Genomic DNA, 23,617 nt, shown 5'->3' with positions numbered 1-23,617 from the left:
AGTGGTTTATGATCTGAACCATGCCTGTAGCAGATGCAGCATTTGATAGCATCAGCTGGGTGTTTGTGATGCAGGCCACACTGGTTCTTCTCCAAACACTGCTTTCCCTCTTTGCTGACGTGTTTTCAACTATAAGGACAACTTCTTTATCGGGTTTATTTTTTTTTCTCTAAACCCTATCTGAGGTTGCGGTTTTATTAATAACTTTTAAATGGCTCTTTTGCCAACCTTTCTTGTGCCGCACACTTTCCTAATTTATTGTAATTTCCCGTCTGGTGGAGTGCATTTACTTCCTTTATGTAATATATCAGCTGCAGGGCTGGAAATTGGGAAGCTATGAACTGAAAGAGCAGACTTTCGTGAGGCCAAATGCGGTCAGGCATCATTGCCACCGGGAGCAGAATTTGACCTGATAATCTAATCTCATCCAGGGACTATCTCCAGAAAAGTATTGTTACCAACAGTAAATGACCTCTGCTAATGAAGCTGGAGCAATTAGTCCTGTTTAAAGCTGTTGAGAAAATGTTAACTGCTAAACAACAGTTAATATTGGATAGCTCAAATAATGAGTGTTTTGTTTGCTGGTGTGTGTTAGGTGATGTGTTGGGAAATAATTATCCTTTGACTAGCAGCCAGCTTTGTACTAATCAGAAAGGAGAAGTCATGTTCTGTTTGAAGGATTATACCTAAAAATAGTTCTGTTACCACCACATCAACGAATGAAATGAAGCAAATTCATGGAGTTGTACACACCTTCTTAACGTTTCACTTTTCATCCTAAAAACTCATTGTTTAACTGGAACTTTCTGTTTGATCGTGTCTAAAGCACTGATGTGATCTCCTGCAATAGCAGTAAGCACACTCCCCCTGAAGGAGCATTACCCTATGCACCACTGACTCGCTTTCAAAGCCTGCCAGATTCCCAAACGTCCCAGGAGGAAGTAAAGATTCTTTCTCTTTATATAAACAATCACGTATAATGTAAGATCAACAATATTTGTGATCATCATCTCGCAGAAGAAATCAATATGCTTTTTCTTTGAGATGTTTGTGTGCCTGACCATCCATGAGGAGCAGACCCATGGTAACAGCAGGTGATTTATCCCTGCAAATCAGTAGCTTCAGGCTGTCAAACTCTGCTGGAAAAAAGTGAGCAAGATGGGAAAAGGATAAAAAAGGTGATGCTGGTAAGCAAACCCAGGATTGTCATTGCAAAAAGAAAAACTGGGACATCTTTGGCCATGCTATAGGTGTTGCCTTTTACTGGATAGGGAAGCACCAGGCAGAGGCATTGTGGAAACGCAGGTTAAGAAGTGTGAGAGGTAAGACACCCTCCATGCAGGACCATGCCACCAAGGGACTGGCAGCTGAAACATGCCCGAAAAACATTCCTCAAAGTTTTTCTTACTCTTTTTGGGTAACAGCAGCAGACTAAAGCACACCTGAGCAACTTCTCAGCCATGTAAAGCCACACAGCTCCCTGGCCAACCACGGCTCCCAGGACACAAACAACCCCCTCAGCATCTCCCCCTTCCCTCCGAGTAGTATCCTCTCGGGTGGTTCCAAGCAGGAGGTGCCCAATGGCCTCCAGGGGTGGCAGTGCTGCGGGAGGGATGCGTGGGTGCTGCAGGGTGTGCCCACTGTGCCGGGCATGCTGGTGCAAGCTGCTGCTGACTGTGCCACTGCCCTGAGTCATCGCTCTGTCCTGCAAACACCAGCGACAGAATCGGGCCCATCGTGCTGGAAATGGAAGAGTGTTCAGGTTTGTTGTGTGAACTGCTGATCAGCTTCCTGGTTCACCAAAACTGGCAGCTTGGCAGGCACATTTGCTTCACAAACTGTCTTTTTTTTTTTTCCCTGCCCCATTCAGCTTCCAGGTTTTTTCACGGCAGTGTTTGCATGCTCAGCCTTAGCACCCAACAGCACAAGTTTTTTGGTCGTGCCCTGACAGCAGTCTGCCTCCAGACATGAATAGTACCATGCTGATCAGTGTCTGGGTTTGGGCATACCCATTCCTTCCAGGATTGATGCTCAAATTTATTAATACCAGCTGCAACAGAGTGCAAAATTCCCAGACAAATAGAAAATCAGTCTTGACCTCCAGGTTCACAACCTAAAGGAGAAAACAGAAGCCTACCAAGACTTTTGCCATTGCCATGATTAGCAGAGCATCTCAGATGTAATGGTGTGCCTTTCCCTTCTGATCCTGTGTAATGCACCGAATCCTGTTGTCCTTAATGAGATTAGATGAGGATTTTCTACTAGGTCAGTGCTTTAGCCATTAGCCACTGTTGTGTGTCTCTAAGCAGTGATGTACCTTTGCAAGCCTGGCCCCATGTCTCTCTCAAAGCCATGATATTTAGCTTCTTCCTACCAAAATCATTTTGATAATTGGTCTTAAGCTCATTGGCACAATGCTTTGAAAGGCAGATCTAAGTGTATGCACCAAAGAGGCAAACAGAGACACTAAAGAGCTCAAAACCTCAGAAGCTGCTGGGTTACAGCTACCAACAAGTCATTTTGCAGGGCCAGACGAGTGCTGCAGCCCCCTCAAAGGCTGTCAGCTGCCCTCCCTCAGAGGGGGACTGCAGAGTTCCCTGCCACTGTAGGAACAATTGCAGGGACAACACAATAGCTCGTGACAAAAGATTTGCCAGGTGGTAAAATTTAAACAGTGTTTTGTGTCCAAAATTTAAAGACCTCTTGTTAAGAAGTAGTAGTCGAGACAAGCCCCTGGCAGGATTTCCTAGCGGGGAAGGGAGAACACTGTTCAGAGTTAAAGTTTCCGTGTGCAGATGAAGAACCCTGTGCTGACTGGTCCAGTAGGGGTTACAGATGCCACTGCACATCCTGTGCAAGCCGTGCTGATGGACAAGTGCCACCCCAGGGACAGCTCACGGTGCCCCCAGTCACCTCACTCTGCTCCCATTCGTGTGTATAATGTGTACCCCTCTCACCCGCCCAAGTGTCAGAGGGGACCCCAGAGGTATCCAGAGGCACAAAGGTGAGTGCCAGCCCCACCATTGTGCTGTGGAGGGAGGAGTGCTTCCTGTTGGACTGGAGCAGGTGAACTGGGAGTCCCACAGAGCTCCCATTGTTTCACAGTTTGCCTGCTTGAAGACTTGAGCAAGAAGTGTTTTGTTTATCTGTTCTTCCCCTAAATACTCACTTGGGAGCCGTCAAATAAAATCTCCATTAGCTCACTTAGGACACCAGGGCAGTGTGGGATGCTCCCCTGGCAGGAGCTGCCCTCTCTCTGCTAGGGAGGCGGAGGCAAGGGGAAGGGGGGGGGGGGGGGGAGGGTGGGGGGCGGCGATGGGACCTGTTGCTGACACACCCCCCCCGACTTAAGCATCGCTGGTACCCTGGCGGGTTCCCATCAGTAGACTAGGACAGCCACGCTATCAGTGCATCCAGACTGGATCTGACACAGGAGCATAAACAGCTTGTGTCAAATACTTGGGCTTTTTGGAGCTTTTACCTAATACGGAGCACAAGGCAGCTGCTCTTGCAGTAATTGCCAGTAACAACAGGTGTTGCAGCACTGCTCTAAACCACCTTGAGAGCATCCACAGGAGAGGTTTTGTTCCTGTTTCACTGCCAGGTGGTTACCAGCTATCTGTCAGCAGGGTAGGTGCATGTCTGTGGTTTTCAGCATCAGCCCGTCCAAGCCAGGGCTGGTGCTTGCATCCTCCTCCCCTCAACTCCCATTGCATGTCCTGCTGCTCACCCTGGCTCTGCTGCCTTTGCAACCATGTGGGCAATGGGCTCCTCTGGCTGAAAACCAGCCCTTTCAGACAAGGTTTGTTTCAGCCAATCCACACGGGTTGCACGAACATGGGTAACAAAAAAATTCATGAGGGTCATAGGAAACATGCAGAGTGATGGGGCAGAGATCATCTGTTTTGGTAGTAGCCCTGATTTGAATCCATCACTGTGATCACAGATCTCATGTCCAGTGGTGATGCTCCAGAAGGTGAGGCTCAGACCAGCACCCTCTGGCCCGTCATTTTGCCTGAACCATGCTTGAGAAAAGGAAGACTTGCCACCCACACCTTCCCTCCCTTCAGAGGCTGATCTGAATATTCTATTCAGAAGCTTAATGACTAAGTCATTAAGCTTCTCATTGCATGTGAAAAACTAAAATAAATTTAGTTTTGTACAAATACTCCTGCGATAGAAGAAAAACATTATTTAAGTCTGATTATCCATGAGACCACAGTGAAGAGCATGGGACAAACTCCTCAACTCTTGGCAGAGATCAGAACCAGGGGAGCTGAATGAGCTACTCAGGTACTGGGTGGCAACACTAAACTGTCCCCAACTGCAAGAGGGTGATATGGCCCCAAGCCATGAGCAGTGGAAAAAATAATTTCGCAGGAAGAGCAGCTCTGTTTGCCCAGAGTGTATATATGGATCCCAACAGTGATGGGCACCACTGAGCTGTTAGGGGCTTGTGAGCAATCCCCATCATGTGTGTCTTCTGGTGGATGATGTTTAACTGCTTTTATTCCTGCACACTTCACTTATGTGGGAGCAAGGAGTGTGGTGATAAAAAGGCTGGAATGATTTCAGTGCTGGATAGTTTCCATTAATATATTTCTCATTATATAACACTGCCATCACAGTACAAAATCCAGTAGGATTTTGCCTTTTAGGAAGGTGGAACATTTCTACGTGACCTTAACTAAGTAAATGGGGTTGTAGAGCAGGGCTGGGCTTTGATGGCATACTTTTTAATTGTACCAGATGTGTTTGGGCTGTTGCACGGTATGAATTGCTTTGCCTTTACGTTACAAGTCACTTCATAAATTAAACAGTTGATGTTGTCAAATGCATGCCATTAGCACTCCCAGCAGATAATCCTTCCCGTGGCCTCATCAGAGTCTATCACAGGGCCTGTCTCCAGATAACGACCTGGAAGAAGAACAATGGTGCTCCCAGCTTCCAGGGGCCTCCACTCTTTGGTTCTGCGCTTCAGAAGAGAAAAATTATCCTTATCTTCATGGCTCAAGCTCCCTTTGAAATGCAGTTATTTTTTACTCATACACTCCAAGTATTTTTTGCATGATATTGGTGAGAAACTTGAAACCCCCTTTGAGAAGAGAAAGATTTCCTGCAGCCCTTCTACTAAAGAAAATGGATAGATCAAGTAGTAAAGTTCAATGACTTACTTAGCATTAAATAAGAAAGAGAATAATGAATTGGATTTTGTGTGCCTGTTTTTCCTCTGCAGGGAACAGTCAGGCTAATGGATTTTCATTGCCTTGTGCTTCTGTTCATCAATCTAGGTGAGTTCAAAACACTGCTGCCTTTTTGTGTTCTCCTTTCCCTGCTCAGTTGTCACAACTTCAAGTATTTGGAGCTTAACAAACACATTGGTTTTCTGCCATCAACACCATCTTGACCAGTGAGGAAAACACACAGGGTTAACCCCCTGCACCCAACAATGACTACATGGACATCTGTATTTTATGCCCTGTAGCTGCAAGTAAGCAATTCCTTACCTAGGGTGGATACTAGTTTCCTACTATTATGAGTTCAGGCTTTAACATTCTTCAAAAGAGACATTATTTCCCCACTGCGTTCACCAAAAACTGGTTGGATCTCCAAACCCCTCCTTTGTTTACAGGCTTTGCCAAGCACACTGTAGGGCTTTTATTGGGGAAGGAAGGGAGGCGGCAGAGGAGGAAACTATTACAAAGCTATTTAACATAAACAACTTTCTCCTGTAAATTCCAAACACCACTTGGCAAGGAAGAGGTTAAATTTAGGGGGTGGAATGGGGGGGGATCATTAGGGCAAAGCTATAAATAGCAAATTGGGAAGGTCAGGGAGAGACATGGGGGAAGGCGAAGATGAGCTGACCCTAAATGGGATGGACTCTCTGGCTTGCTGGAAGCCCTCTGCTGCTCTGCCCTCAGAGTTTGGATCTGGGTCCTCCCTAAGGCATGTCGAAGCTGGGGGATTGCTCAGACAGAAATGCTGCAAAACTGACTGGGAGCCATAGTTGTTAAAGGTGAACCTGAAAGGTCTCTACAGAGCCAGAAATTGCTACTGCTCCTTCCTGCCCCAAATCTTTCCTGGGTCTGCCAGCACCTGCCCAGAGCCAGAGAGCTGCTCTCTGCCTACTTGGAGCAGGATTTCCATTTTCCTACCAGCCTTGGTGCCTCAGGCTTTGTGGTCTGTTTTTTGTCTGAATGGGAAATGCATAATGAGAAACTGTTTAAACAACTTATGGTACAAGGAAACTGGAGTACAGTACAGCACTCTAATTTATTTCCAAGGAAATTATGCGCCCTCCAAAAGCACTCCACTCAAGCACTGCAGTTTAAAGTTGGAACATAACTGCTGGCCATCCTGGGTGTGCTGCCTGCAGCCCTCAGCTAGGTCCAAGTGTGGTGCGCAAGGAGGGTAGGAGTCTGCCAAGATCATCGGTGCTGCTATCTGGCTTTGCCACCAGCAGCCATTCATCAGCAGGTTATTGCAGATCTTTGCACACAATGAGATGCTCCATGTGGGTATAACTCTGCCAGTGAAGCGGTGCCAGGCAATGTTATATAAACTCTGTGCCAACGAATATGTTAAGATACACACAAATGTTAGCGAGGGCATTTCCTTCACAGTGATTTAAACCACCCATAGCAGCTCTGTGGACCAAGATGACAAGAAACAGAGAGTAACTAAGCAAAGGATCATCTCCCCTATGCCCCAGGCTGTAAGTAAGGTTGGCATCTCGAATGCCTGAGGTTCAGGGAGAGTCTGCCTGTTAGAGCTGTCCTGGCTGTTGCTTTGCTTGCATGGGTAATTCTGGTCAGCCTGGTGCTGGTGAAGGAAAACCCAGGAACCAGGAAAGCCACAGAGGAATTCTCTTGTTCTATTTTCAGCCCTACACAAAAAAGACTTCAGATCAGATGCATTTCTGAAACTTATCTATGTGAATATTTGACTCCTTATCCAAGCAGAACAAAAGCCTCCAAACCTTCTGCGGTCTATCCATCAAGAGCCTTATCTCCCCATGTCACCGTTCAGCTCCTGGCTGCTGCTGCTTGGAGCCTCCCGCAAGCTCAGCTCTGACCACCAGCTTCCCATCTCCCCTCTCCAGGCAGCTCTCCACCATTATCCACAGTCACCTCCTTGGCTCCCTGCCACTTCAGTGATGACCTCTGCACTGCCTGCAGGCCTGGGCTGCTGCATGCTCCACAGCCAGCCAGCTTCGTGATGGGCTGCGTTGGTGCTGCTGTATCACAGCCCATCATCTCTATCCCCCACACACGTACATAGCCTGGGCTATGGCCATAACCATCACCAGAGCAGAGCACACTGACTCAGCTTGGCCCTAACAATGGAGAATGTTTGTCTTTTTTAATGGGATATTAATGAAGCTTGGATAAAGTCCTCCATCTGAGGTTCAAAGACTGAAATATCCAAGGACAATATTTCTGATCCCCTTACACCTGGCAGCCACTGGTCCCCTCTGGCAGGGGCATCCTCACTGCTGCCGTCAGGCTGCCAGAGATCTCAGTTAGCACCCCTAAAAACCCAGGTAGGCTCTACCCTGGTAAATGAGCATGGTCCCTGAGCTGCTGGGAAGCACCAGGAGCATAGCAAGCACACAGACGGGCACCAGCATCATCAGCCCTGTGGAGGTTCCTGCCCAGGTAAAATAGCTGCATGGTGAGACTTAATGCCCAGTTTATACCATGTGTTACTCAGCCTTGTTGCAGAAGTCTCTGCAGTGCATTGTACTTGGTATCAGGGCCACAAGACATTCCTTGCTTTGAAGCTGAGCTGGCACAAGAAGTTTTCTGCAGTCCTGCTGTCCTGTCAAAGCTGTGGCCAAAAACAACAGGGAGAAGACTTTGGAAAGAGTCACCCATCCACAGTGTAACTGATTTAAAAGAGGGGCCTGGCTGGCTCAGGGCTTGAGAACAGCTTTCATGAAGGTCAGAGGTTGAGATCATGTGCACCACGGTGGGGTTCAGAGATCTCTGCTGCTTGGTACCACTTGGTCTCAGCGCAGATCTAGACAAGCTTTGTAATCAGGGTGGCCTTTTCCAATGGGCCCATTTTCCTATGGTCCTTTTCACAGGAGACTCTGATGAGTGGGGTGTTACTGCTATCCTCCCTGTGGTTTTAATTTTTTTCTCTGTTTTATAGTCAGAGGGGTAAAGCTAATTCCCATCTCATATATAACAATGAATTTGACTCAATAACAAGAAGATCAATGTACTTTTTATACTGTGGTGTATGATAAGCTATTTATAAATAGCATATCACTTCTGGATCATCGTCAGAGTTTAAAATAAACTTGTAATTTAACCATAATTTTCCAGTGTTGACAGATATGATAAATACATTTTTGTTCCAATAAAACCTAATTTCAGCAATGTTTTGCAAAAATCATTAGAAGCTAAGGATTATTTCCCTGATTTTTTTTTTTGCTTTGTTTGTCTCCATGTTCCAGTGTTTACTTTAATGTTACATTCCATTATAGAAAAAAAATCTGTGTTTGCAGTAATTTGTTTTCCAAGGCCCCTGCTTAAGGGATGGAAGGATGTTCTTGAAAAAACTGATGGAGAGAGGCATCAGCTCATGTCACAAAGGCCTTGGGGCAGTTGCAGCACCTCTCTGGACTATTAAGGGACACTCCAAGATTTTTCTGCAATCAAGCATTTTCATTCTTCAGTAAAACAGCTCTTAAATCAGTTAGCATTGTATTGTAGATGTAAATGCAGCACAACAGAGCCCTTCCATGTTGTGAGGTGAGTGGGTCCGATCCTGCTCTTGAACACAAAAGCACAGGGAATGTTGAGCAGGAAAAACAGCTTGTTTTAAAGTGCTTTAAAGTTGCTGTCTGCCTTCTGAGCCCTGCAGTTTACAACCTATACTTCTCACGCCACCTCCCCGTTAGACAGTCAAACAGGAGATGATGCTATTTGGAGAGCAAGCCTGTATGCTGCAGGCATGAAAGCACTGATACTTGTATCCACATGGACTGGCCTTTGTCTGTCAGGAGCTTCCAGAAAATACCCAGGAAAGGGGCATGCAGAAGGGAAGAGAGGTCTTCTGGTGGGCTGCCATGTCCCTCAGGCTGCTTTCTGGTGATACCTAGAGGACATCATTGATGCAGCCAACTATGATAATCCTTTCAGTGGGAACAGGTGCTGGAGGATAATCCTGCTGTTTTCCTTGGTTATGGTTCTCTTCGGTCACTAAGACTGAGCAAACAGGATTATCATAGCAGCGGTTCAGAATGTGAAGTTGCTGGTGCTGTGTGCCCGTGGCTCTGTGGACATTTGTTTCCAAGGCAGTCACTGGCTTCGCTCAGCAGCCTGTCCTGGTGAGGGCAGTGGGTGAGCAGGTGAGCCAAGGGGCTTTGCTGGCCACTCCTCAGGTCCTTGCTCAGATCTGCATCATGTCCCTTGGGGATGAGGGCTGAATCCCAGATGCAAAGTCCTTGCTCCCTACAGCTCTCCCGAGAAGATGCATTCCCCAGCTCCCCAGATGTGGGTAGGATGGAGGCTGCCCAGCCGTGCATTGTCCCAAAACATGAGCTGGGCAAAGCCACTGGCAGAGGAGCTGGGGGATGACAAGAGGTGGCAGATCTGTCTGGGCTGCCAGATCTTCTTTGCCTGGGAAGGTCTGAGGCACTGCAAACACCCTCGGGATTCATAGTGAACCAGCCCATCCTGACCCTGTGAAAGTTCAGAGCAAATCCCTGTGTAAGCGCAGGCTTGTGCCTCCAGGAGGCTTAAATGCACTGTAAGGTTTTGGTTTAAATCCATGAAGTGCTGCACTCATCCATTCCCACTCAGCCCACTTTCACTGCTCTTAGAACCCAGCCTGCACCACGGTGACTCTCCTTGCTGTGCAAACCCAGCACCTCTCTGCTCCTGATTTACTGCCTTTTGCTTTGCTGATAACAACCCCTGACCCCCCCTGCTGATTCCCTTCTCCACCAGCAAAGGAGGGCATGTGAGGTTCTTGGCATCAGCCTTTACACAGTCTTGTGCACAGGCGCCTGCTCCCCGTTACTGGCTTGCTTTGGGCATTCCCTGATACCTAATTTCAGTAACAGAAAAGCAACTGATCTTGGCTTCGTGGTTTTGTGGCAATCTCGGCCCAAAATAACAAACTACGAAATAAACATATGTGTACAGCATATATAGCAAACTGCAGGAATAGGAACTAGGGACATGCAGCTCGGGGAGAGCTGTTAAAGCTCCAGCTTGTAGCTGTGCTGATAAGGCAATTTCCAAGAAATTGCCCAGCCCTTGAATTCTAGAAGCTCTCTTCCCAGGTCAACAACCTTTTGTGGACTGAATCCTGGTGTCACTCTATGAGCAAACACGGGCCAGACAGGACCTTCTGCAAATGGTACAAAAAAGAGGAGAATCTGTGTTGCTAGAGAAGGGGTCCAAAAACTTTCTGGCATAGGTAACAAAAAAAACACAATGAAAAGCACATTTGGTAATTCTGGTAGTTTGGGAAAGCACAAGAAAATGTGCTTCAACTTTATTCTTCTTTGGACAAGTCTCCTCCTTGCCTGAGAGGGGATAAAGGTGGTGTTTGTTAGCTGAGCTGCTGCTCTCCCTGTCCCGCTGTTTGGGCTCCCTCCAAAGTCTCCCCTATTCCTAGGGAGCACTCCATAAGCCCCAGGAGCAGGGCTCTGCATCGGGGTTGCTCCAGCACCAGCTCCCCCACAGCTCCACTCCCTGCTTTTGACCAGCCTTAACTTCAGACATGAACAAAGGCTCTTTGGAGAGCAGATTTTCCATAACATCCCGCAGCTCCGTTAGCAGAAATGTTGTGCGGCTCCAGGGAGAGCACAGGCAGGGCTGATTAGACCCAGTTGTTTGGCTCCTTCATTTCAAGGGGATTTTGTAAAATATCTTATGCAGGTGCAGGAGTTGACACAACAGAGCATGCACCGTGTTAGAGTCTGTCCAGCTTGTGTGTAAACACCACTAGTCCCTTTTTCAAACTCTTAGGAGCTGTTTCATAAACACAAAATACTTTGCTTAATTTCCAAATCACATGAGGTTTCCTCAGCAGGGCCAATGGTGGAGGACACTGCAGAGCAGCCCCAGTCCTGTGGAGCAGCCCCAGGTCACTGCCAGAGCTGGCAGCAGAGGCAGGCAGAGGCTACCACCTGCTGGGCCCTCCTTAGTGACTCCTGCTCTGAACGTCTCCACAGTCCCATTTAATGATGGCAGGAACGCTGTGTGCTGAGGATCATGACACAAACACCTCTGGCCAGCCCTTTGTCACTAACAGAGCTCTTGACATGCAAGCCAAGTAGACAGGGAGGATGCTCAGTCGGTAGCTTTGGGCACTTCACCTGTTTCTTGCTCATTTTGAGTCTTCCAGAGCGTGAGTGTTTCTCTTCCTCACTGGCCTCGCAGAACAGAGGCACCTTTCTGAGCTGAGGCGAATTGCCAGAATTTTGCTGAATTGGGGAACCAAAGCAGACATTTCTCCCTTGGAACTTGCTCCTACTAAAAAAAGAAACAGCTCTTCTTACAGTCATTAAGAAGGGGGGATAAAATTCATGCATATTGGGTGGGCACATGCCTGAATTTATGTGGGATCCCACACTCACATGGGGAGTCTTGAAGGTCTTCATGGGAAACACCCTTGCATGCTTAGGGGTGTTTGGGTCCACAGGGCTGCTGCTTCTGTGAGAGTGGAAGGCCTGGCCTGGGTAATCCAGGAAACCCAGGGTGTTGTTCATCCCACTCAAGGAGCTTGACCAAATAAGTTCCGTAACTCCCCCTGACTCTTGCAGCCTTGAGATTAAAGGAAATGGCACATGTGTTGGATGGGCAGACTGTGGATCTTGCAGGGCTGAACATGCACTGCTGCCAACTTGTTTGGGAGTCTCATGGTGCTACAGCACGTGCATTTCTGGGGCAGACACTGTTTTTGCACCAGGCACGCTGGATGCTCTCAGCTAGTTTCCTGATGTAGCCTTTCTATGATTGAGCTGCTCTACTGAGCTGCCCTGAGTCTCGGCAGGTCATGATAGCTTGCACCTACAGCACATCAGACTTCATCTTCCCAGCTAGCCAGGCTCTGGGAAGGTCACTGGAAGGAGTCCAGTGGCTTCAAATAGGAGTTGACTCATGCCCCATGAGATCAAAACAAAATGTCTCTGCATATGAAAAAATATTATGGAAACTGTATCATTCATGCACAAAAGCCACACTTCAGATTTATCATATAAAATACCTAATATTGTAAATGGAAAGAAAAATTGCATAAGGCCTGGAGTGCATTAAAATTGTTGGAATGTGAAAATGTCCCTTCCCATAAAAACAGCTGGGGTCTGGTATTCAAGTAGGCATCCAAAACTGGGAAGCTCAATCCCTTCCTGCACTTCTTCAAAACACTCACTTTCTGTAGAAGTAATTTCTAGACTCATCCCTTGTCTTGTCAAGAGGGACCCAGAGAAAATGTTTACTATGGTGTGGTCAATATGAGGTGATACGGCAGTGTGACAGGTATTTCAGGACCTCACAAATACAGCAGCAGCACCCAAGAGTGCTGCCCAGGACAGAGGTGGGCACTGAGAACACCCCACGGGCAGGCAGCAGGCTTGCTCATGTCTGGCTCTGTGGTCAAATCCTGCCCCAGTGATGCTGGTCAGGATTTGACCATGGTGCTGAGCAATGCAGAATCCCTGTGATTCCCTCAGCTGCCATCTGCAGCTTGATTGTATTCCAGCAATAGCTGATTGCCATGGTCCAGGGAGCAGGATTTAGCATATCACCTTGAGGAAATGAGCAGAGGATGGCTCAGCATGCACAGCAAATGCAACTCTGAGGGAAAAAATGAATTAATGTGGGTATTAACCAGCAATTTGTCATACAGCCTCTAGAGTCAGCTTCTGATGCTGTGAGGTGTGCGGTGAAAACCAATGGATACTTCTGCATCTCCCTGGCTTTTCTGAAGTTCTTCAGCACTGGGAGCTGGTGGATATCACCAACCCTGTTTGCTGCTCAGCAACAGAGGAAGCCCTGATGAACGCTCCAGCTGCTGGCTGCAAACCTTTCTCTCTGACCTGGGGCCCTGGGGCAGACTGCAGCTTCCCTCCCTGGGTGGGAACATCAGGAGCTGGCTGTGGGCACTGCAGAGGTGCCATCTGTCCCCTCATAGGCTGAACCTGATGCACTTTCCATTTATCACCCTGCAGTGCCTCAGTACCACCTCCCTGTGACACCTCTGTGGCAGAAGGGTCCCACCACACACCCTCCAGCAGCTGGCCCTGAATGCAAACAAATTCAAGTGATACAGAGAGCCAAGTGAAATAACCCACCTGCGCCATTTGTCCACTATTGCCATCAAATTACCCTTTTTTTCTACCAAAGCACATTCAGTCCAGGATAGCCAGTCACACTGTGCAAGCCCATCACTGATCCCCATACCTACAGAGGACAAGAGCTGTGAGATGGCTGATGGGATTTTGGGCTCTCATGCCCTCTTGCCCCAGTGCTATGGGGTGATTGGAGTGTGACTCAGCTAACTGGGCTATACTGGTTCCCTGCTGGAGTGTATTCCCATAGCTGACATCAGGAGACATCCAGCTTCCATGACTAAACTCTTCTAACATTCCAGAAATCCAACAAATAAATGTCTCTTGGAAATAATCTAGCATTTTGTTTTGGGAAATGAGCAAACCATCAGCCTGGTCACTTTTGTGTAGGGGGCAAAGCTTCACAAGGACCTGCAGGGCACTGGGCAGCAACAGGAGCATCTTGCTTGCCCGCCCTCCCAGCCCGCCTCTCCTCCTTTGATGGGTTTGGAATGAGCTCTGGAGGTCTCACTGCAGAGAGTAATGATGTGTGAAAGCTCACTTTCATTTTTCACTCTACTTTTTTGGAAGGTGGAACATTTTACAGTTGACAGTACCATGCTAAAGCCATATGAGGCAAGTAACTATTTTTAACCAGATAGAGACTATCGGAGAGTCTATTGCTGAATCATTTCAAACAAGGAAGAAATCATGGGATATAAAGTAGGGGTGGGAGGGATGGGGGTGGAAAGGCTTTTATCATACATTTGTTCCAATAACTGTCCAACTACTTCAGGACTTAAGATGACCACTTACTGAAAATGCCTGTGAGGTCACTTCAAGTAGTGGTTGCATTTTACAAAATGCTTCTGCTTTGAGAGAAAAGCAGTTCCTCAGGTTAGAGAAGCTTGAGAGGCTCCCTGTGCTTGCTGACCCCCTTTGCTGACCCTGCAGCATGCTCTGAACTGTGCCAAATGGGAGAAGACACTTGAGCATCTTGGCACTACCCTTCTCTGAGCCCCCATCACCACATATTATCTGGGTGCAATGTGCTGAATGCTTGTGGGACCACAGCTTGGGGTGAGGGGAGAAAGGGTGGCCTCAGCCCTGGTCTGGATGTCCTTCCACCTGATAGTGAAAAGCTCTGGTTCTCCCTCCCCTGCCCACAGCAGTGCAGAGGTGGCACTTCAAATTTTGCCAGGTGAAATGGGCTTGGTGGATAAACTGAGGAATTTTTGTCACGTTTCCTTTATCTGACGCATCTCAAACTTGCAACAACACCACTTCTCCCTGGCATCTATGGACTAAGGCAGCCTCTCACACAAGGAAAGGGAAAGCTAGGAAGTACAACTGAGTTACAACCGCCTGACAGGTCATGACCCAAACAGTGTTAGAAGCCTCTCAGCCTGTTTGTGTGATTTAATGCACAGCCTATTTGTACTCACTCAGAGCACAAGGGTGATAATGTTTAGCTTTGTGCTGGAGTTTGTTTAACTGCATTGCATGTGCAGCATTTGGCCATGGAGCTGAGGTGAGTCCATGTAGGAATGTGGCACTGCTCGGGCACAGTGTGGTGCCAAAACAAGGGCTGGGGGGAACGTGTCTGCATTCGACCCTGCCGACAGCAAGGCTGTGTGGCCTGCAATGTTCTCCCAGTTTGCAACAGGAAATCAAACCTCCTTCCCTGACCTACTTTGGTACTTGGTCACCCCTCCTCTCAGGGCAGGGCTGTGGGGAGGGGACGGCTCCCTGCTCAATGCCAGCCTGGCCAGCCAGAGCATGCACAGCCCGGTGCCAAGCTGAGCTGGGACTTTGGCTTGAGGAAACACATGGTTGAGCCAATGCCATTGATTGGCATCCAGCACACTCACACTTGCTCACCACTCATGGCTTGTCCCGTCCCTGCCCCTGCAATCTTGAGTAATGGGGCCTGACCCATGTGTTTTTCCAGAGCACAGTCTCTTCAGATCAAATTAATTCTGTGATTTCCAGGTGCTTCCTCCTCCGCATAAATGATGAAGACTTCCTGAAGCTATTGGCCGAGGTTGCTTGAAGCCAGGACATTAAAATTAATCTTTTGTTCTTGGGTACTCTCTGTAGCCTGATGACCTTGGGTGCTGCCTCTCCTTTCTCGCCTGTAGGTCTCAAAGCTGCCAGTAAAGAGGCATTTTAGGGGCAAGAGGAGGGGAGGGCAGGGTGTGAAGTGATTTGTCTGTGGGTCTGAGCCTGCTTGCAGGCTCCCACTGAAAGCTCTTTGCAAGAGCCTCCCTCCTCAGTTGCTGCCTGGGTCCACCACAAATGGCCTGAAATGAGCCTGCAGCTCATCCCACCAACCCAGTCTGAAGACAAGGCTGGGATCATCCAAGTGTTTCTGAGGACATGATAACTGAAGGTTGTGTTTAAAGGCACCAGATGATCTCTCCTTTCCGATTTGAGGGGGTGCTTGTTGAATAGTATGTTTGTATTTGAGCAACACTGACCGTGTCCTGTAGGTCCTCTGTGCACTAAGAGGAGATGAGTTTTTGATGGGAACATCTTGTATTGTGCATGCATTTCCTCTCTCCCACTTATCAGGGGTTGTATTGTGTTGCTTATATTATAGTCTAAAATACAGATGAAGCTGTGAAGCACATATAATAAATGCTACTCATCAGTAGATACTCTAGAAACACATCCCATTAATAAAGGGTGTTGGGTGAATAAAATGCCTTTTACACCCCAAACAAGACATTTTTGTTCACTGCTTTTTAGCACAATACAGTGTTGGGTCTGAGTTAGGATGTTTTTTATTTTTGTTTGGATCTACATTTGCATTTTCTCATGTCTAGTTCTATAACCTGACTGCATTGGTAGTATATGTAGTGCCGGCATCACAAAAGTTTCACAGCCTATACAAGACATGGAGCAGAAACCTAGAGAACATAACCCACATCTGTCTCCCACCTGCAGTGCAACCCTCAGTATTTATCTTACAGGTAGAATGCCTCCTGATCAGAGATCTCAAAGCCCTTGGTGAAGTGTATTCCTTCTTTTTTTAAAAAAAATGCTAAGCATGTCCTTATCCAGCTTTTTGTTTGAGCAAGAGGCAGTTGTCCTGGTGCTGAGCTGCAGCTTTCTTGCCTTGCTCTGCTCATCAGGTGAGTCTGTCCTAGTGAGGTTTTTAAGTGTGGCAGATTTTAAATGGACTACTTTAAAATGTACAAACCTGAGCAGTCTTGTGATACTTCGGTATCACCCCTAAGGGACAGGCCTGGTTGATGCTTTCAGTAAGGTCAAGTCCCCCTCCTATCACTGGTTTTACTTGTGTCTGCACTTGTGCCCTTCCTTGCCTGCCAGCTGTGAGGTCAACACCCCTGTTACACAAGCGAATGTCGTCGGTGTTTTCCTTCTTGATTGTTCTGCGTGTAATTTAGATTCCACGACCAGCATTTAGCTTATGTCATTGCATCATTTTAATGTTGTTTTTCTTGGCTGAAGGTCTGATTTTCTTGGCATTGCAGTTAGGGCATCTCTGCAGACATGTACACTTGCTAGCTGCACACTCTGCTTCCCCTTTTGTGCACCTTGCACTTGCCTCTGCAAACCCAAACTCCAAAAGGACTGGTTTTGCAATTCTTTCCTTGCCCAGTCACAATTGGCAAACACACTCTGCCCCTTTAATTTTCATACATCAGTACTTATCTTGGATTAAAGCTGTAATTCTACTACACAAAATCTTTGAAGTTTTCTTTATGATAGCAGTGCCTAGAAGATGCCTGCAAAGATCAAGAACAATTTGTTCTGCACAGGCAATGCCCAGTGCTGCTGGTCCCCAAGTGCTTCTGCTCTAACCTTCACATGGGACAACAGAGGGACAGGGACAGGAAAACACGATCATCAAGAAATGATGATGCAACATTACCCAGCATGATAGATGTATGTGCTTGGCACTAGACATTTTCAGATCTTTGTCAGCAGCTGTGTAAAGGGATTTCAAAGGAACTGTGAAGGATATCTGGGTACTTTTGAGAGGTTTCTGTCCTGCACCATTGCCAGCTCTATGGACAGCTCTACTGTCACATTTTGCTTGTCCTTTCCTGGATGCACACTTCCCCAACAGAATGGGCTTAAGACTGTATTTTTCCCTGGGCTATTTAGCAGAGCCATTCCTTACTCCTGGAAGTTCTTCTTTCGAGGTGTCTCCAGCTTCCCACAACAGTAGTGCAGGGCTCTTGGCAAATTCATTCAAATCCTCATGTTTTTTCATCCCCAGTACTGTTATAACACAATTTGCCCTTTCTTGTAAGAGCTGACAGTCAAATCACACATGTATACTTTGCCAGTAGAGGATTGTGTTTTCTTATATTACAAAATATATTTCTTGCCTGTACTTTTTGTAAAACAAAACCAAAGGAATCACCCCCCAAAAAAACCCCCACATTTTCTCCTTTAAACCCATCAGAAATTCTATAAATGTCTTAAGTTAAAATATGCATCTTCCTTTCCTCTCCCCTTGCCCATACATTGCTATTTCTGTGGTCTCTGTCCAGGGACAAGGCTGAGCCCAGGGGATGGTCCCTGCATCGCCATGTCCTGCTCCTTGGTGGAAACATGATGTCAGTAATCACGAAGTTCAGTGAGGTCTGGCAGGGTCTGGGGTCCCTGGCTCCCACACAGGCAGCCAACCCACAGGAGCACTGAGAATAAAGAGGAGAAGGGAAAATTCATGGGGTTGGGAGCTGACTCACAGCCCAGAACAGGCAACACTTCCCAAAAAAGAACCTCCAAAGTAAATACGATTGTGCAAGCCATTTCTGTGCCACATTTCCAGAGAAAGCCAGACTTTTCTGTTTCTCTTTCATATATAGCCACTCAGAAGTGCATATTTGGATGCCTCAGAGTTGAAGTTAAAATCATGCTGTCAGCTGCACTCCAGGTCTGGGCTTGTAGCACCCTGAGTTCATTCTGTGGAAGAGATGAGAGGCCATGACACTCCAAAAGCAAGTGGGGTTTGCTCTTGTGCCAGGACAGCCTTCTTAAAAAAAACATTTATTTCCCCCCCCCCCCCCCCCCCCGAGCAGGGATCAGTGGCTTCCAGCCAACTCCCCCTGGTTTATATACTGGGCATGATGTTATTTCCCCCCCCCCCCCATCTCTCAGTCTTTTGCCAGCTAGCCAGTTTTTTTCCTCTCCCCTGCACATTGATTTTAAGCCAATTCTGGGAACAGGCAGCTGCCCCAGCCTGAGGACCCCGGAGGAGCAGCCAGAGAGGCTGAGCAGTGCTGGGCAGGGGGCAGCACTTGCAGGGGCCGCTCACACCACTTCTTGGTGTTTTTGCTCACCCAACTACCCCATTTTCCTGAAACTGTTTTTAATAGTGCTCAGCCTGAGCTTGCCTATGTCTAAAACCCATCAAGGGAACAAAACTGAGCCAGGAATATTTTTTTTTGTAAGCGCGATGTTTTAATGAAATAAAGTCTTCATTCAGGCCTAGCCTCAGTGTGTCACATACCAGCCCAATCCCTCAATTCAAGTAGGAAAGTCCCACAAGCAAAAGGCTTATCACAGGGTCTGATCTACCTTCCTGACACTGCAAGCTGGGTTTTCTGGTTGCCTTCATGGCATCAGCTAACAGGTCTTCTTTGGTCTCTCTCCAAAGAAGACTGGCTCCTTTTCCAGTCCCTCCTTGACTGCTCCAACTGACTTAGTCCCCACTCAGATGTTTGCCCTAGCTGATGACCTGCAGGTTGGTAAGGGGACAGCAGCTCCTTCAAGGTCCCTGTGCTGTTGCATTTATCAGATCTCTGGTGGCCAGTAGATGGAAAAAACAAAAGAACTATCTCATGTTAGAAAATATATGAATTTTCCATCTTAATATAGTCTGCAATTGCAAAAAGCATTTGACACTGTTCCACGCAGCATCCTTGTCTTTCATCTGGAGAGACATGGATTTAATGGATGTACCACTTGGAGGATAAGGAATTGGTTGGATGGCGACACTGGAAGGGTTGTGCTCAACAGCTCAATGCCCTAGTGAAGACCAGTGATGAGTGGCATCCTCCAGGGTTGGTGGCAGGACTGATGCTGTTTAACACCTTTATCGGTGACATAGGCTCGGTGAGTTGCTTGACATATCAGTGACTTGCTCCCTCAGCAAGTTTGCTGATGACACCAAGCTGTGTGGAGTGATCAACACACTGGAGTGAAGTGATGACATCCAGAGGGACCTGGACAGACTTCAGAGATGGACCAGTGCCAACCTCATGAAGGCCAAGTACAAGGTCCTGCACCTGTGTCAGGACAATCCCAAGCACAAGTACAGGCTGGGCAGGGAATGGATTGAGAGAAGCCCTGAGGAGAAGGACTTGGTTGACAAGATGCTCAACATGAGCTGAAAATGTGTACTGACAGCCCAGAAAGCCAACTGTGTTCTGGGCTGCATCTAAAGAAGTGTGGCCAGAAGGTTTTTATTAGATATTAGGAAGAAATTCTTTGCTGTGAGGGTGGTGAGGCACAGTTTATCCAGAGAAGCTGTGGATGCTCCATCCCTGGAAGTGTTCAAGGTCAGGCTGGATGGAGCTTCGGGCAACCTGATTTAGTGGAAGGTGTCCTCAAGGTAGGGGCGTTGGAATGAGATGATCTTTGAGGCCCATTCCAATGCAAACGATTCTGTGATTCTGTGACATGAGGGATCAGAAGCCCAGCTGACCTCCCTGCAGCTGTGTCTGAGACAGGCTCACAAGGCACACAGAGGATTGTGGCCAGACAGGAGCTTCTCTTCCGTGCCTCCATCCAGCACGGTGGTGACAGGGAGTCAGTGGAAGAGCCTGCGAGGCTGCTCTGAGTCACCCTTTGGAAGGGCTTTGCTTCCTTGCTCTCTGATCCAAGGCTGCTTTCTTGGCAGAAGCCTCCCCCAGCAGTCAGTGGTAAAGTCGCTGCTTTGGTTGGTTGGTTTGGTGTTTTTCCAGTGTTTACTCTGATACACAATTAATGAAACGTAAATTCCTCCATTTATTGGTCTCTAGAGAAGCCCTGCTGGCTTGCATACCCTGGCCTTTGGGGACATTTCTATTGTTTCAGCTACCGCCAAAGACAAGGAAAGCTAAATTCCGCTCTCTTCAGTGTGATTGGAGGGAGCTCACCCACCCCGTGCATCAGCATGGCTTGCAGTTGCCTAAACAGACACACCACAGTGGCTTTGACATTACAAGGTGACCACTACCAGCCAAGGTCTGGGCTCTGTCCCCAACCCAAGCAAGATCAAATCACTTTGAAGTAGTTGACCGATCTCTCACCATCAACAAGCAGCCTTGGTAGACTGCAAGGAAATTCTGAGAGAAGGAAATAGTTTGACATAATACAGGTAAACAAAAAAATGTAACCTGCGAGCCTTGTGCTCCAGGCTTACTGCCAAATCTGCCACATCTCTTTTCCAAGGGCCTCCCCTGCCTGAGGAGTGAAGGTAATTAAATCCAATTTGTGTTTGGTCGAGTCGTGGTTTAGAGGTGTGCCTACATTTTTGAAGTGCCAGAGTGGTAGCCATTCCTTACCAGCATTTGGTACTGGGGTTGGATGGCCCAAGAAAGACCACAAAGGCTTCAAAGCAGTGTCCAGAGCCATGGGTACCGGGATTGATGGCTGCTTGCTTCACCAGATTTATGGTTTATGAAGCAGAGGCTTTCTTCTGTCAATCCTTGCTGATGGAAAACACTTGCTTGGCTCCAGCTGAATCTTTCTAGACCCCAGAAATGTCTGATTAAAGCCAAGCAAAACAAGGGGCTGTGGATTCTGAAGGACGTTTTACCTGGAGCTGTGGAGGGGTTTCACTGCCAGCTGTCTGCCTCTCTCAAGGGGCTCTGTCTCCACAGCATGGAGGATGTGGGAGCTGTGCAACCACCTCTGACACGCTGCAGGTCACAGGGCAGCACTGCCAGGGAAAACAAATACTCCTTGCTTTGCCTCAAAAGGCTGAGCTGTCACCTGCAGTGCATTGGAAGCTGCTTGAACAGCTTGGGAGCAGGTGAACAGCAGTGGACAATAACCCCACCTGTGGGACAGTCTTGTTCCCTGTTCCAGCCATCCCCACTGGTTTCAGTGAGCCCTAGGACCAGATCAAACACATGGCAAGGGGAAGGGACCGGGGAAAGGGCATCTTCAGACCGGTTGCCATCAGCCTGTGTCACTCCTGATGTTAAGTCCCTGAGAAGCTGACAGCACCTTGTTCTGATTTCTCATTTCACTTCTTGGCTGAAGATCCCTTCTCCAGAAGTCTGAAGACCTTAAATATTTTCTAGAGTCCAACTAATCAATATTGCTCTGATAATCTAATTACTAAGGTGAAGCCAGAGCAGTTGATTAGTACAAGCCATTTACAACATGATCAGGTCAGAACTCGGAGCCAAAGTTTGGTGGTTTTCAACCTCTTGTACTTGCCAATGTTTCCAGAGAATTTAGAGACTCACAAAACAGGTTTAAGCTGACCAGCACTAGGCTTGTTTTTTCAGCCATTATCTTGGCCATATGCTCCTTTTACCCACAGTGTTGATATAAGTGATTCTCACCTTCTTCCTCTCCCCTGTGCCAGGCACTGACTGGAGTTAAAATAATTTCAGATCTATCATTTTTAGAGTATTTTTAACCAGTCCCTTTCACAGTGCAGCCTTCTGTCTGGCTGCAGAGCGCAGCTTGAAAACACTGCCCTGCAGTTGCACCCTGCTTCAATCTATCTCCAAAGGCAGTACCTGTTCCCAAAGACCTGCAGCTTGGATGGCCCAGGGCAGCTTTTAAGGACTCACCAACCACCTCAAAGGAAGCAGCAGTGCTTGCTAGGCTGTGCTCATCTACCTTGTGTCGAACACCAGCACTTTGGTTAGAGCTCACAGACTTCTCTCCATGCTTCCTCTGCTGCTTTTCCTTATTACACACACATGGGATTATTTTAAAATAGAACCATCTTAAGAAGCTCTTAGACATTCATAGGATTCAGCCTGTTAGTGAGCAAGGTGCTCCACTTGAGGCATTTGAGCAGCCCTGCCAAGATCAGTGGGCAGCTGCATAGGGTCAAGAGCACAGTGAGACCTGAGGGCCAGAGGATTTCCTGGCTATAGGGCATCCACTGGAGCAGAACAGCAACAAACACATTAAAGAGCATATTTAGACACCTTAGATGAGAACAACTTGTTCAGTAGCACTCTTCTACTGCAACAGTTACATTTATGCATGCAAAAATCTTTGCAAAATCTGGCACAGACCCACTGTGGTTTAATGCAAAATAGCCTAAAAACAACCGCAAAAACAAAACCCTGAGCAGAGCTCGCTATTAAAGAAAACCCTAAAAATAAAGTAGAGAGGGAGGAAAAAATAGCAGCACTGATTTCCTTGTTCACAGCCAGCCAGAGAAGCAAACTGCTAACACTGGTTAGATATTTAACACCCAAGAGCTCCAGTATCAGACTGGCTTCCTTCAGGACCAAGCACTTAACACTAGTGTGCCACAAGAACCCTCTGCACACAGAGCTGTGCCATGTCAGCCTGTGTGACACCTAAAAACAGGTGGGGAATTGGTTCACCAAATGGCTACTTGCAAATACCACCAAAGCCAAAACTAGTATTTGAGGAAGCTTAGCTTCAGGCTCTTGTTTCCAAAACACAGCATTAAGTACTAGGAAAGCACAAATGAGCCTTGATTTTTGGTCATATCTGTCACCAAGAGCTGTACCTCCTATCAGTGGAAAAGGCTGGAAGAAAAAAAGGTAAACTGCAAAACAATTTTGACAAAGGGTCAGACAGGTAACAGTAACCAGAAAACTTACCGGGAGCCCCAGTCCTGGGAAGCTTGTGGTAGTTTACCATTAAATTTCAGCAGAAAATAGGATACCACCTTGTCTAATTTAAGGTACTCAGGGAGATACTTGAATAAACTCCATAATTATCCCATTCACAGTATTCCTTTTTCCTTTTCTAATGTCTCCCTACAAGGAGGTTGCAAGGGCAGGACAACCCATACCAAATCCAATTCCCAAGTTTTTAATATAAGCACAGCCACAATGAACAGCCAGGAACCAGACAGCATCCCTTACTATTTTTATAAAACAGTACCATCATGGCTAAACACATTAGATCTCTACAAGGGAATAAATAAATCAGAGCAGCAAATAGCATCCCAACTGTGGAGCTGCAGCCAAGGAACCAGCCCTTGCCACTGTGACTGCAGGACTGTTAAATTCACATTGCACAATGGAAAAGTGGAGTCGAGCATTGGGGCTGCTTACTGGGACTGCAGCACTGAACTGCAGCACACTTATCACCTGTCCACCACAGTTTCCAAGGGATAAAGTACAG

The 23,617-nt window shown here is 47.3% G+C and overlaps 1 protein-coding gene across 2 annotated transcripts in view; it reads left to right on the top strand.

Annotated features, from left to right (window-relative positions):
- ADRB1 (adrenoceptor beta 1) overlaps positions 1-23,617 on the top strand; it is a 34,237-nt gene that overhangs the window by 5,599 nt on the left and 5,021 nt on the right. The window contains exons 2-3 of one of the 2 annotated variants that reach the window (XM_017804034.1): positions 5,237-5,291; positions 12,877-13,190. In XM_017804034.1, the coding sequence (XP_017659523.1) occupies positions 5,237-5,291; positions 12,877-12,896 (75 nt within the window). In that variant the 3' untranslated portion in view covers positions 12,897-13,190. Of the gene's footprint in view, positions 1-5,236; positions 5,292-12,876; positions 13,191-23,617 lie in introns of those variants that run through there. The other variant, XM_017804035.1, reaches the window with a different exon arrangement.

Source organism: Lepidothrix coronata, unplaced genomic scaffold (assembly GCF_001604755.1).
Source record: "Lepidothrix coronata isolate B3197 unplaced genomic scaffold, Lepidothrix_coronata-1.0 Scaffold8, whole genome shotgun sequence".
Classification (NCBI taxonomy): domain Eukaryota; kingdom Metazoa; phylum Chordata; class Aves; order Passeriformes; family Pipridae; genus Lepidothrix; species Lepidothrix coronata.
This window is presented reverse-complemented; position numbering and strand designations above follow the sequence as displayed.